Genomic DNA, 13676 nt, shown 5'->3' on the forward strand with positions numbered 1-13676 from the left:
TTGTGGCTAATTCCCTTTAGTTTCTCCCTCCGGCGTAAAGTGTGCAGTCAGTAAATTCTGGGCTTTTTTCCCAGGAACTGCTGCAGCTGGAAGTTTATGAACAATCAGCTGAAAGAGGTCATAAACACACACACACACACATGCTAACGCCGCATGTAGCTACACATTAGCATGACAACCGCGCCGTGGTTATCACAGCCATCCCCCGGCCGCCTCCGCAGTGTTTTCATGGTGTCAGAAAAAACTAACTTTTACACAGTTTCAAAATAATTAACTCTATTCGATGCCACTCACTTTCTTTCCTCCCACAGGTTTGTGGCGTAGGCGTTTTGAGGTAGAGGTTATCAGCCACGCTGCAGCTGCTAAACATGCTCTTATATATTTATATGTTCTTTCAGAAGACTGCAACCCCCACAACCAGGTCAGGATTTAAATAACTGTGCTCTCAGTCTTTTTAGAAACCAGGACGACCAACGCAGGGATGAAAAGGTGCAGCTTGAATGCACCTGCAAGACAGCTGCAGCGCCACCTGGGGAGGGTGACGCTGATCTGCAGGGCCGACGGTGCTGGATGTTACCGCGGTCACAGTCACCCCAAAAACAATCCATCACCGAGACAAGAAGTCTCCGCGGCCGTCCGTTTTTATCTGAAATTCCGATGCACACATTTTCCCCTCGGAGTTTAAACCGGGGTTTTAAGGTGGCGTTTCATTATGTTCTGTTTCTGTCAGCAGACATGACACATCAAAAACAGACTCACTCATGCTTTTCCCAATGCACAAAAGTCCTGCTTTGGTTCATTTGCATCAAATAGACGTCCCCCCCCCCCACACGTTGAGTCAGCATAGTTTAAAATAACACCACAGAAGGTGGACTGGAGGTGTTTGGTGGTGTTGTATGGACAGGTGAGGGGTGTGTGTGGGGGGGTGGGGGGGTGTAGTCCACTGGGGTGTTTTGTCACTCCAGTTTTGCTTGAATGCTTGTAATTTCTAGTTGGCAACTTCTTTCTATTTCTACCTCCTAGAACGGGTGTATCCTGTGGATATTTTCAAAATAAATGTGATCTGAATCCAAATTTAAATTTTTCCTTAATTTCATAATTTGTTTTATTGTAATGTGTTTTATCAGTGTCAACCAGCTACGACCGGTTCAAATGGTCCAAATGGTAGAGAAATGTTTGTTTTGGGGTGTGTAAATAACCCCAGGGGCCTACTAATGTTGGATAAGACAATGAGCGTAGCTGCCATCTAGTGGACAAATCCTCAAGATGGCACGGATATAAATGCAGGGGTTCATCGACTGACATCAGAACTGACGTTCCTACAGCGTGATTTACGTAAGTCAATTTTTCAGATCTGACGTATGTTGAAAAAATGGAGCAGGACTTGTTCGATAAGTTCATGGTAGAGGGCGATGTGACCTCGAAACGCCGTAGGTTGTGGATGTCTTAAATAGAAGACGCCCAGTATTACATCAAATATCCGTCGTTGAATTAGCATGTTTTCAAAACACCACAGAAAGTAAACAAGGACGGACGGACAGGAAGGGTGAAGTGAAGTGAGGTGCAAGGGCAAGTGACAAAGTTCTACCATTTTATCATTTCTAAAGGCGTCCAAATCAATGGGTAAAAGACGTTTTGAGACACGCGTCTTTCGTCTCCAACACTTTCATTTTGATGAAAGTGTTGGAGACGAAAGACTTTTATGATTTTTTTATCTTTGTCTGTTCTTAGCTGTGAAACCAAAAAATAAATAAATAAAATGAAATCAGAGCACAAAATTTGTTCAAATTGTTGAACTTTACCCACAGCTTTTGTTCAGTCCAATTACATGGTTTTCAAATCTCTAAGAACATTTGAAAGAACTCGATTACAGTCCTTGGACAAGTCATTTGTGACTCGGAGTGAAAGACGTTTTGGAACTTGGAAAATGGAGGGTAGAAATAGTTGTGTTCCGTGTCATAATAAACATTTGTCTCAGACTCTTGTTGACATTTGACTCTCGGTCATTCAGCCGTCTGCTCCTTCATCTTGGAAGGCTTAGATGTAATCCTGCCGTCATGGCGGATATTAATTATCCATTTGTCTGTCTATATCAATCGATCATTTCAGAGCTGAAGTCACATTGATTTCTGTCCAATCATCTGACGTTTCCTTCCCTCTCTGTGTTGTCACTCTCTGGGGAAATGGAGAATCTGGAATTCATGTCACATTCCGTGTCCTAACTGCAGGGAAAGGAGAAGACATTTGGGGTTGTCCAAATGGCAACAGTTCAGAGGACGTACCTGTCAGAGATGATGAGAGTCCCCGTGGTGTGTGCTGGCAGCCTGTGTGTGTGTGTGTGTGTGTGTGTGAGATGCTTGGACTCCCTCTCCTCCCTCTGTCTGCCAAGGTGTAAATGCCAATCGTTTCATGATCCAAATAGAAAAGTTATTTTCATGAACTCTGTCTTTTATCTCTCACAACCACAACACTGTCAATAAACCCAGTAGTCAGAGGGCAGCGGTGGCTCAGTGGTAAAGAAACAAACTTGGGTCTGGAAGGTTTCAGGTTCGAGTCCCCCCACACTGCTCTCACTTTGAAGATGGGTTAAAAGCAGAGGTCACAGTTGGTTGTGTGTGGCTGTGTCACCATGACGAGGAGTTCACTGTCACGTTCCCTTCAGATCAACTGCTGCATGTGTCAAAGTTCACTTCAGATCAACTGCTGCATGTGTCAAACTCAAGGCTAAGGTCTTTTGTGTGGCCCACGGGAGCTTAAAAAGCCTTTAGTAAAGTCCATGTAGCAGAGTTTCTTATTACACAGCAATGAAAAATATTTGTAGCTTGAATAAATAATAATCAATCATGTATTAGACTGTTATGGAGTAGTTACATCTATACCGGCGGGCCCTGACCTTTTTTGTTCCAAGGACATGGCCAGCCAGTACCAACTGTTACCCGTGATTTTTAAAATGTTGCCAGATTATCTTGAAATAAAAAGAGTAAATGGATACGACAGGATTTTCTTTGACTGAAGTAAATTAGTAAAAATTAAGCACATTTTTTTGGACTGGTACTGGTCCGCGCACCAGGGGTTGAGGACCCCTGATCTATACAGTCTTCCATTTACAACCGGCCCTTCAAGGGGAACTGTATTGCTGATGTGGCCCCCTGGTGGAAATGAGGTGGACACCCCTGAACTACTGTTAGGTCTGAAAACTGATGCTAACCAGTCTTTACGTTCCCCATGTTGCTAATCAGCAGCCAGGTAAAGATTATTTTCATGCTTTAATATTTAGTCGTATTTTCTCCGACATGCACGTGTTATTTATTATAAGTATAACTGAAACATCATTACTGCTCTGCTCCTGGTCGTTCTTCTGCAACCACATACCAACTAGCTTATTGATTTAGGGTTTTTTTTTTAATTATTTATATCTGACAAGTATTTAGAGGTTAAAGAAAATTCAACTTTCTTAATCTCTCTTTGAAGAAAATGGCACGCTGCAACAGAAAAACAAAAACATAGAGAAAATATAAGAAATACTATGAATAAAAACATCAGCCAAGAGAGATAAGAAATACGGTTTTCAGCATCACAGCTGAAAATATCACCGAGATATTGCACAGAAGCAGGATATATTGCACTGTGGGGTTTTTTTAGTTTGTTTTTATTGACAGGCAGGGCTCTTTATGTGTGTGTGTGTGTGTGTGAGGCTCTTTACGTGTGTGTGTGTGTGTGAAGGTAGAGTGTGTGTGAAGTGACCAGGGATGGGAATTATCATCTGAAAAGAGAAAGTTGCAGCAGCTCCAACCAGGAGCCACTCAGGCGGTTCAGACCACACTCTGCTGTGGCAAAATACTTACACACCGTCATTATGTGCTCTTGTATGGACCATTTGTTCCTCTCCAAAAACAGAAACAAAACTAAATGATGACAGAGTGGTTGGTGCTGTTATCACTCAGCAAGAAAATCACTGGTTCCATTCCTGGTCTTTCTGTGATGTAATAATCGCATTCTTCCCATTTTCAAACTTCAAATTGTTTGTTTGTACAGTATGTAGCCCCGTGATGGACCTATAAGACAGAGACACAGCGCGGTCCACTGTCTTCTCTGTTGTGTAGAAAGGCCAGTCAGGGACACGCAGCAGCACAGTCCAGCTCTGGACAGCTCCGGTGTGACTCACCTGGTGTCTGAAGCGGAGGTCACGCATTGTTTGATGAGCCTCACGCGTTGAATGTGTTCTTATACGAGACTGAAGTCGACGTCCTGATGTCAAGAAGGAACAACTGAGGAGTGAACTGTCTGCAGCGAAGAAAAATCTTAAAACCTCAAATGAGCTCAAATCCAAGGTTTAGTTTAATGAGATAAATTCCTTCAACCATTCATTTGTCACAGGTTCCAGCCGTGGTGGCTCAGTGGTTAAGGAAGCGGACCTGGATCTGGAAGGTTTAAGGTGTAAGGCACCGTCCCTACACACTGCTCCTCGGGTGCTTAAAACAGAGGTCACATTTGGTGGTGAGCTGTGCTGTGCTGGACTTTCCTGTTTTTAAGCCACGTTTTTTACCATTTGAAATCCTGACATCAGCATCCAATTATTGGGAGGAGAAAGAAGAAAGGAAAAAACTTTTTTTTTTCTAGTTTAATTTACCTTTTACCTGTTGCTACGGCTAAAGTCAATTAACATGAGAAAAAAAAACATGTTGTCAATGTGTGTCATGACGTGTTGGTGTGTCTTGTGGACGTCAGTGCTGCAGCATAATTTCATGTTGTACTTGAATCATCAAGGACATGTTGAATAACAATGTGACTCTGCTGTTGATGGTGTGACAGCAACACACACGTTCTTTCTTTACAGTATTTAGTCTTGACAAAAGACAAGTCTCGCTGAAATGGAGGGAAGTTGGTGTCGTATAGAACTCACCTCAGGTCATCATCATATTCATCTATTTATTTAATGGATTCACAAAATCCAAGGCGACCGGAACAAAAGCACGGATTTGTGTGAAATGTCCCACAATATGTGGCGTTGATAATGATCAGCCAATCCAGTGTCATGTTTAGATGAAATCCTCTTGCCTTTATTGCGTTTCCTTTTCATGCCTTTGTCTCAGCTGCTCCTATCAAGACCATTCATCTTCCTCTGCACAAATGTTCCAGAACTTTCTGATTCATTTGTTCTCTGAATCTTTTCTGGAACAATTCTTTTTTACCTCCCGACAGCCTTTGTCTCTCCCGTACGTCACCAAACCGTCCTCTCTGTTTCTCTGTTTCTTTCTGTTCTCTCCCGATGACACTCGTCACCCAATACGTTCTGATTGCACCAATCACCTCTCTTATGCAGGGTCCATATGTGGTTGATTCACGATGATGACGGACATTCATTTCACACATGTACCACAAATAACTACTGCAGAACCTGACTCTACAGCAGTACTTCTCAAATGGTGGGGCGGGCCCCCTGGGGTGGGCACAGTCCCAAGGGGGAGCATGACAGGAAATAATTGAGACCCACTGGTGTACAGTAAAAGTCTCATTAGTCCCACAGCATGAATCGGTTCTGTCAAGATGTTCTGTGAGGTTCCTGAGTTCCTCAGCTTTTTACATTAGAATCAGTTTAATTAGAAAAAGCCCATGATGCACTGCAAACCCTAATGTCACAAGAAATATATGACATTAAATATACTGTGCTCCTAATTCAGATTACTCCCAATGTAAAACATGGGCCTGTTTAGGTGAATGCAACGCTGTTACTGTCACAGGAATTGAAGAAAGACACAAAGGAAGATGATTTTGTAACTGCTCTGACCGTCACTGTCAGGTCAGTGAACCGTAGGTTGGTAATCATCTCATCTAAAGCCCTGCTTTATTAAAATGTATGAAGTACTTGGTGACAATAATCACAACCGATGGCTGCGGTCGACAGATTTGGCGATATCTGTTGTATATGGAATGATTGGATTTGTCTCCAGCCTTGATGTTTCTAGTGGTTTAATTAACACTTCGCCAGAGCCAGAGGAGAACCATGGAAACATTTCAATGCTCAATTGGACCAATTTGTGTTTCTGTCTTCATTTAGCCGACGCAGAGGCGATTAAATGAAAGAGCAGCAGAACAAAACAACCTTCAGCTGATTTCTCCAAAAAAAATGTCTGTTCAACGTGACAAATATTCAGTGAATGTATCTAGTGATAGAGGCCAAATGGATAGAATGAGTCCAGAATGACAAGCCAAATAATTAACTATGCAAATGAAATCCTTCCGTGTAAACAGTGTCTGAAACGGCTATTGTTTTAGCTGTGGATGTTGCATTGAGTCGGGGGAATTAAACTGAGGTTTTGTTTCAGTGAAACTATTTATTATTCTAATAGCAGCGGTGATGGAAAGATTCAGATGTGTAATTTGTTTTCGCTGTAGCTGAAATAATGGAAAGGAGAAACACACAGGTCGTAGGTAAAAGATGCTGTGGCTGCTGCGCTCTAGTGAACTGTGTCTATAAATGTCAGCGTAGATACAGTAGTTGACAGTATCAGTGTGGACTCTCAGGGTTTTTCTTTTTGGAAAAGTATACACTGTAGAAATTGAAAAATCAACTTTTGATTTTGGGATTTTTTTTTAGTTTTGTTGAATTTTTATTCCAAGATTTTGTGATTTTTTTTAGTTTTGTTGAATTTTTATTTCCCTCCAGTCCAGCAAAATTCCATGCTATATAAGGTTTGTTATTTTATTGTAATGTAATGTTTATTCTTAGTGTCAACAAAAAAAAATAACAATAATGAATATATATTTTATTAACATACTGTCCTGGGATAAATGAGTGAAACATTTGAAGGAGGGCTAAAATAATAATTTTCCTTTTTAAAAAATGTTTCATAAAATATTTAAAAACTCAAACCACCGACATCACTCACCAATGATGTTTTTATTCATCCACATAAATATGTTCTTCAAAAAAAACATCAAAACATCAAAACATCAACATTTCATTATGTCACTTCTGTTTGTACATCCTGCTGTTTGACGGGACAAACAGGTCGTGACGATGAAGCGGTGACGTTACGGCGCACACAGACACTTGTTATTGTTACACCAGTGCTAAGTAGATGGAAATGGAGAACGAGTCGTTCTGATGACGAGCCCGTCTTATTGAGTGAATGTTGGGCTTCAAGCGTCACGAAGTCCACAGTGAATCCACTGCACCTGCGGCCTTTATGCAGCACCGGCAGTGATCGTGCAGCAGGAACACTTCCACTGTATGAATATAAAATGACACCATTACACAACAGGCTGTAATTATCCCTCCGCAGCAGAAACACTCTGTAATAAATATTTGAATAACTGACTGTATAATTAATCGACATTTGAAAACAAACAAATAAAGTCAATGTTGTGCACAAGCCCCGAGTCAACGCTTTTTTGTTTTATCCTTTAATTAAAATGTGAATCATTCTTAGTAAGTCTCGCTCACAAATATTATAATTCCCTCCAGTAATCAGAAGGATAGTGAATCCTATTGGCCGTCATTTCAGTGGGTTCTTCTGATGTTAATTGTATCTCAAACGTCTCCCTGACGTCCAAAACCATTAAAAAAACATTAAAGTTAGCGATTGTAAAACCAAATATAGCACCGACGCTAACGTCTATCGTTTTTATGGCATTTGCTCGCACTTTAAAGTTCAACCCACTCCAGCCTTTTGCATTTTGTATCAGCGTTTGAGGTGAGGTCGTCAAGAACGTCAAACGCTGATACAAAATGCAAAAGGCTGGTCACTGGTGGAAAATGCAGCTCCAGTGCTACTACAGAGCCTGTGTATGAGTTGAACACAACTCTGGTAGTTCAAAGCAATAAATTGCGGCTGCGCGGGACACGTTTCTCAATTACTTTCAGCCCAGTCTTTGGGTAATTCCATCGTCTCGCTGTTGATTTTCTTTACAATCTTTTGTGCTGGCTACAAGACCGGTTGACAGAACCTTCCTGATGAAGCTTTCGAAACAAGTGGAAAAATTGAAAAGAAGAATGCCCTTAAATGGAATGATTCCAAATCCACACTAGCGTGTGATGAGAGACCATGAGGTGAGCCAGGGAAAACGTTTCAGTTTCACTTTATTCGTCTGAAATTCATTTTTTTATTTGCTTCAAATCATTTGTCCTTGTTATTCTGTGCCTCAGTGACAAGCAGAACGATCAAATGCCCTTCCACTAGATGGAAGCAGAGAGGCATGAAAACCAACACGAGAGACTAAGAGTTATTGAAGGAGATCTTCACGTGTCTTTCTTCAATTGCTGCTAGCACATTGGTGCTGTGTCCAACGAAACATGGCCAGGTTTCACACTAGGTTGGTACATTGTGAGTAAACGTATATATACTATATACGTATATATATTATATACGTGTATATATACTATATACGTATATATGGAGATTTTTTTAATGCAGAATATGCGTCATGGCTCAAAAACGTTTGGGAAACACTGCAGGGTTTTTTTTAATGCAGAATTTAATGCGTCGTGGCTCAAAAACGTTTGGGAAACACTGCTTTTAAGGATGTTTTAATGGAGTCTTTCAGATCTCATTCATCCAAGTTAGACTTTTTAGATGTTCCACACTTTGTTCCCTATCTGGTGCTTGGTCTGTTCACCTAGCCTAGATGTTTCTAATAGCTGTCTGGGAAACATTTGGGGGATTTTTTTGTTTTTATTATTCCTGTCAACTTAAATGATTTTGGGCACTTTCACTTTTGACAGGTTTCTATCTAAAAGCACCGACTCCTTCAGGTTGTCACCGGTGCATGAATAGCAATCTCAAAGAAAAACAATAGAAAACTCCTGTGGAGAATGATCAAACCTCAGCTTGGTTTTCACATTAAAGACAGAAATCGTTTACAAAAAGTTTTTAAATCGTAAGTGCATCAGGCTCTTTCAGGATAAATCTGACGCGTGTCACGAAAGCAAAAGAGAAATGTCCTTGTTTTGATTGTCTTCCTTATGCGACGGCCTTGTTGAATGTACTGTATGTACCGTGGCCAGAAGCTGATTATATCAAACACGGCAAAAAAGACACAGTGATTTTCAGGTGTAAAGAAACAACTGTCTCCTTTTAAACCTTGTCTCTCGGACCCTGTGATCCGCTGCTGCCCAGTCGGATGTGTCCAGATGATAATGGTCTAATGAATTCATCTAATTGTTTCTTTCTGACGTTCTAATAACAGCCCCACAAAAATAAAACCCCACTCAGACTGAACACAATGATGCGTACAAGACAACAAAAACACTTTTACACAAACGTCTTCCTTCTTCATTTACAGCTACAGGCGACGACGCTGTTGTTTGCGCCACTGAAATCTTAGCAACAGCTGCAGACGACCGCTTCCATTACGGCATGGACGGTTCGAGCGTTTTTTGTTTTTTTTTGATTGCATATCATCTCATGCTCAATGTTTCTCACAGTATATTTGACATTTTGTGTACATTTACAAATAACGACGGTTTGGTAATTTCCACATATATATATAAACAACCAGTAATACATTAGTCGTCACAGTATGTTGCTGCGTACACACATGCTGTGACAGAATTATATTTAGGTACAATGTGATTCAGAAAACAGTTGGACACTGTTGAAAACAGTGGTTAATATAACGGACATTTGACCTTTGAACCCTGTGTTGTGACATGAGGGCAGCACAAGGTCTTTTTTTTTTTTTTTCCTCTGTAAATCTACAGTTACTACTGGCAAGAAAATATATTTTTCCATGAACAGTTACACCGCCTCCTGGAGTCTCTGTGGATGGTTACACATTAACTGTGATTGTAAAAATAACTAAGAGAACTAGGTTAATTTTCTTTTACGACACACGGGCTCCAGACACGTCAGTGTGTTTCCTATTTTTAATAATCGTAGAACTGTCAAATATAGACCGGATCATCTCCACAAAAAAAAAAAAAAAAAATTTTTTTTTTTTTTTTTGTGGAGATGATCCGGTCTATATTTGACAGTTCTACGATTATTAAAAATAGGAAACACACTGACGTGTCTGGAGCCCGTGTGTCGTAAAAGAAAATTAACCTAGTTCTCTTAGTTATTTTTACAATCACAGTTAATGTGTAACCACCCACAGAGCCTCCAGGAGGCGTGGTAACTGTTCATGTAAAAATATATTTTCTTGCCAGTAGTAACTGTAGATTTACAGAGGAAAAAAAAAAAAAAAAAATTTTTTTTTTTTTTGGGGGATGATCCGGTCTATATTTGACAGTTCTACGATTATTAGAAATAGGAAACACACTGACGTGTCTGGAGCCCGTGTGTCGTAAAAGAAAATTAACCTAGCTCTCTTAGTTATTTTTACAATCACAGTTAATGTGTAACCATCCACAGAGACTCCAGGAGGCGGTGTAACTGTTCATGGAAAAATATATTTTCTTGCCAGTAGTAACTGTAGATTTACAGAGGAAAAAAAAAAAAAAAAGACAATTCTGTTTTGTTTTGGGTGGAGAAACTGCAGAATGATTGTCTGATTGTAAAAACAGAGATTGACATTCACTGAGAAACCAGATTGGATGGTATCATGTCCCGCGGGGCCGGCTCGGGCCGGACGCCCTCGGGGACCATTTGCATGCTGACGCTGCCTGCGTCGGTCTTACTGGGGTTCACTCGGAACTTCCTGTTAATCGGATGCACGGCTCTCAGAAACTGCCTTTTGAAGGTGTCACTGAGTGTGATGTAGATGAAGGGGTTGATGCAGCTGTTGGCGTAGCCCATGCTGATGGCAACGTTGTAGGCGTAGTTGAAGGCGATGGACGGCTTCTGCACGCCCAGGTGCACCAACTGGAGGGTGTAGTACGGAGCCCAGCAGACGAAGAAGGCCAGGCATATCGCCACCGCCATGCGGGTCACCTTCCTCGTGCGCACCCTCAAACTCCGTGGAGGCAGTGGTGCCACGCTGGTGGACATGTTCTGGAGGATTTTAAAGTACACCAGGCAGATTATGGCCAGCGGCATGGCAAAGGCCAAAAGGAACTGATAAAGTGTGAACCAGTATGTGCTGGTGACCGGGTCGGGCAGGAGCAGAGCGCAGGCCACCAGGCCGTCCGGCAGCGGCATCAGACCGGCGTACATCAACACGGGGATGATGGTGAAGAAGGACAGACACCACACCATCACGATGACCAGCGCGGCCACGCAGGGGGTGCGGATGTAGTCGAAGCGGATTGGATGCACCGTAGCCAGGTAGCGATCGAGGGCCATGGCGGTGAGGATGTAGGTGCTGACAATCTGGCTGTTGGAGTCGAGTGCGGTGATGACTGTACACATCGGACCGCCGAAGTGCCAGCTGCCATTGCCCAGCAACTGGTGGATGAGAAATGGCATCCCGAGGAGGAACAGGAGGTCGACGATGGACAGGTTTAAGATGAAGATGTCCGGCACGGTTTGTTTAGCGTGGCACTTGTTCTTCTTCATGATGGTGTAGAGGACGATGCAGTTCCCGATGATCCCCAGGAAACATATGATGCCATAAATGACAGGGAGGATGGCGCTGGAGTAAAGAGCTCCGTTGACAACTGGGAACGAGGAGGGAAAACAAGGTTTCAGTATTTAGTAATTGAAATCACGTTATAACAGATGCTATCGTGCACGCATTACAAGCAGAGCGAATGGCAAATCATATTTATTCATCATCTGCTGCTTAGTCCGTAAACACACACACACGCAGGGAGAACAGCGGGGTCAAAGAGATCCTGGGAATTGGACTGAGGAGCTGCTGATTTTCTTGCTGTAAAACAAGAGCTTTTACCACCTTTTCTCCTGGTAGCCCTGATGGACAATTTGCATAGACAAAAAAACAAACAAACAAACAGATGGACAATGGAACATGGACTTAGATAAATATTCCAAATATTATTCCACTCTGCGCCCAAATACATCTGCTGCCTGTGTCGTCTGTTAATTCTGTCACTGACTGTGGTCTTCAGGGAGCGTAGTAATGTTTGGCATGTTACAAATAGATGTTGAAATGAAGTGTTTCTGTTCATTACTTTGACAAGGACATTTGTTTTAATCTGAATGATCACAGGCTAATTCACATGACTGTACAGCTGTACAGTCATGTGAATCAAACTGGAGAGAGCAGGTTAGCAAGTTTTTAGAATAATTAAGTGAAATTGGTTCATTTTTCCAGAGTCTCACTGCGCTAGTGTAAGTGCGTGTTGAGGTGGATGAACGCCTGTAATTAATGGGATTTGACGGCTGGACAAAGTTTTTGACCATAATGAAGGGTTATTAATGTGGGCTGGATAACGAGGGAAAATGTCTCCGGGCCGTTGACCAGTGCTGGGAGACACCAGGACTGTCAGGCAGATGTGTGATCACATGGTGGGGAAAAAAAAATCACTTGTCTGTTTCCTGTCTCTGCACATTAGACCTTAGAATGATTAAATGATTACAGTCGGTGAAATCACTCACCTGTGCGTGGGTGTAAAGCCCGCCCCCCCGCCCCCCCCTCCCCCCGCCGCCCCCCCCCCCCTCCGGCCCGCGGCCATTACACTTCTCCCCAGGCCGCTCCCCCCTCTGTGGGTCTGAACTCATTAGTCATCTTTTTCGAGCTATTTCTGACATTATTACTCATTTTCGCAAAAAAATAAAAGAAGAAAAGCTCCTACCTCTGAGGCTGCCTCTACTACAGGACATGTAAGGATGAAGCTGTGTTGTCTGTCACAGTGGGTTGACATGAGAACTGTTGTTCAGAGGAGGAGAGTCCACAGAGTAGAAACCTGAACCACTGTGTCTTTGTCTCTAAATGGTCTTTACCTCCCGCTGCGGAGCAAAGTCCTGTCCCTGCTGAGACAGAAGTCTCACGTCCAAGGTCCTGGTGAGGACGGAGCGGTGATTTTGGATGAAGTTTTTATGGTATTCATTGGTGTTTTTATTATTAAATGTATAAAACACCAGGGGAAGTCTGATAATGTAAGGTGTGTGAGAGGGAAAAAAATCCCCGTACTGCACTGACGGTTTGTCCTTTTGGGGACGTCTTGCTGGTCCCCACTGAGGGAGATGGTATTTGAGTTTAAAGATTGAGTTAAAATCAGGGTGAAATTAAAGTGAGGAGTGAAAGATGAGGACGAGGCGTGTTTGAATAGTTTGATTAAAATCATCATCAGTCACGGAATACAAAAGGTTGTGTTTGCGTTTGAGCTCTCAGTCACACACACGCACACGCACACACACGTACACACACACACACACACACACACCAGCCATGTAATCATGCAGTTCAATGCAGCTAAATGATTCCCACCGCAATAATAAAAGCGCAAGAAATAAATGTGACAACAAAATCAAAAAGACATTTTAAAGAAATAAATGTATTAATGAATTCAGCCTATAGAGATCTGTGTCACATCACACATCAGTCTGTGTGTGTGTGGTGTGATAACAAGACTGAGGAATAAAATAAGAAAACTTGAAAAAAATTTATTAACAGAAAGGTTAAAAAGTGATACCAGACGACAATTTGATATTATTATTATTATTGTTATTATTAAACATTGTTATAAACATTAAACATTGTTATTATTATATTATTATTAATACTATAATAATAATAATAATAATAATTATTATTATAGTATTAATAATAACAATAATAATAATAATAATATCAAATTGTCGTCTGGTATCACTTTTTAACCTTTTTGTTAA

At 41.7% G+C, this 13676-nt stretch overlaps 1 protein-coding gene across 2 annotated transcripts in view; it reads right to left on the reverse strand.

Moving 5' to 3' along the window:
• Window positions 1-10436: 10436 nt before the first annotated feature.
• The window catches only part of mchr1a (melanin-concentrating hormone receptor 1a), a 5476-nt gene continuing 2236 nt past the window's right edge, over window positions 10437-13676 (reverse strand). Inside the window, exons 1-2 of one of the 2 annotated variants that reach the window (XM_025058947.1) lie at window positions 12638-13241; window positions 10437-11539 (exon numbers count right to left, since the gene is read on the reverse strand). In XM_025058947.1, coding sequence (XP_024914715.1) covers window positions 10518-11539; window positions 12638-12665 — 1050 coding nt within the window. In that variant the 5' untranslated portion in view covers window positions 12666-13241 and the 3' untranslated portion in view covers window positions 10437-10517. Of the gene's footprint in view, window positions 11540-12637; window positions 13242-13676 lie in introns of those variants that run through there. The other variant, XM_008316788.3, reaches the window with a different exon arrangement.

Source organism: Cynoglossus semilaevis, chromosome 9, assembly GCF_000523025.1.
Source record: "Cynoglossus semilaevis isolate Cse_v1.0 chromosome 9, Cse_v1.0, whole genome shotgun sequence".
Taxonomy (NCBI): Eukaryota; Metazoa; Chordata; class Actinopteri; order Pleuronectiformes; family Cynoglossidae; genus Cynoglossus; species Cynoglossus semilaevis.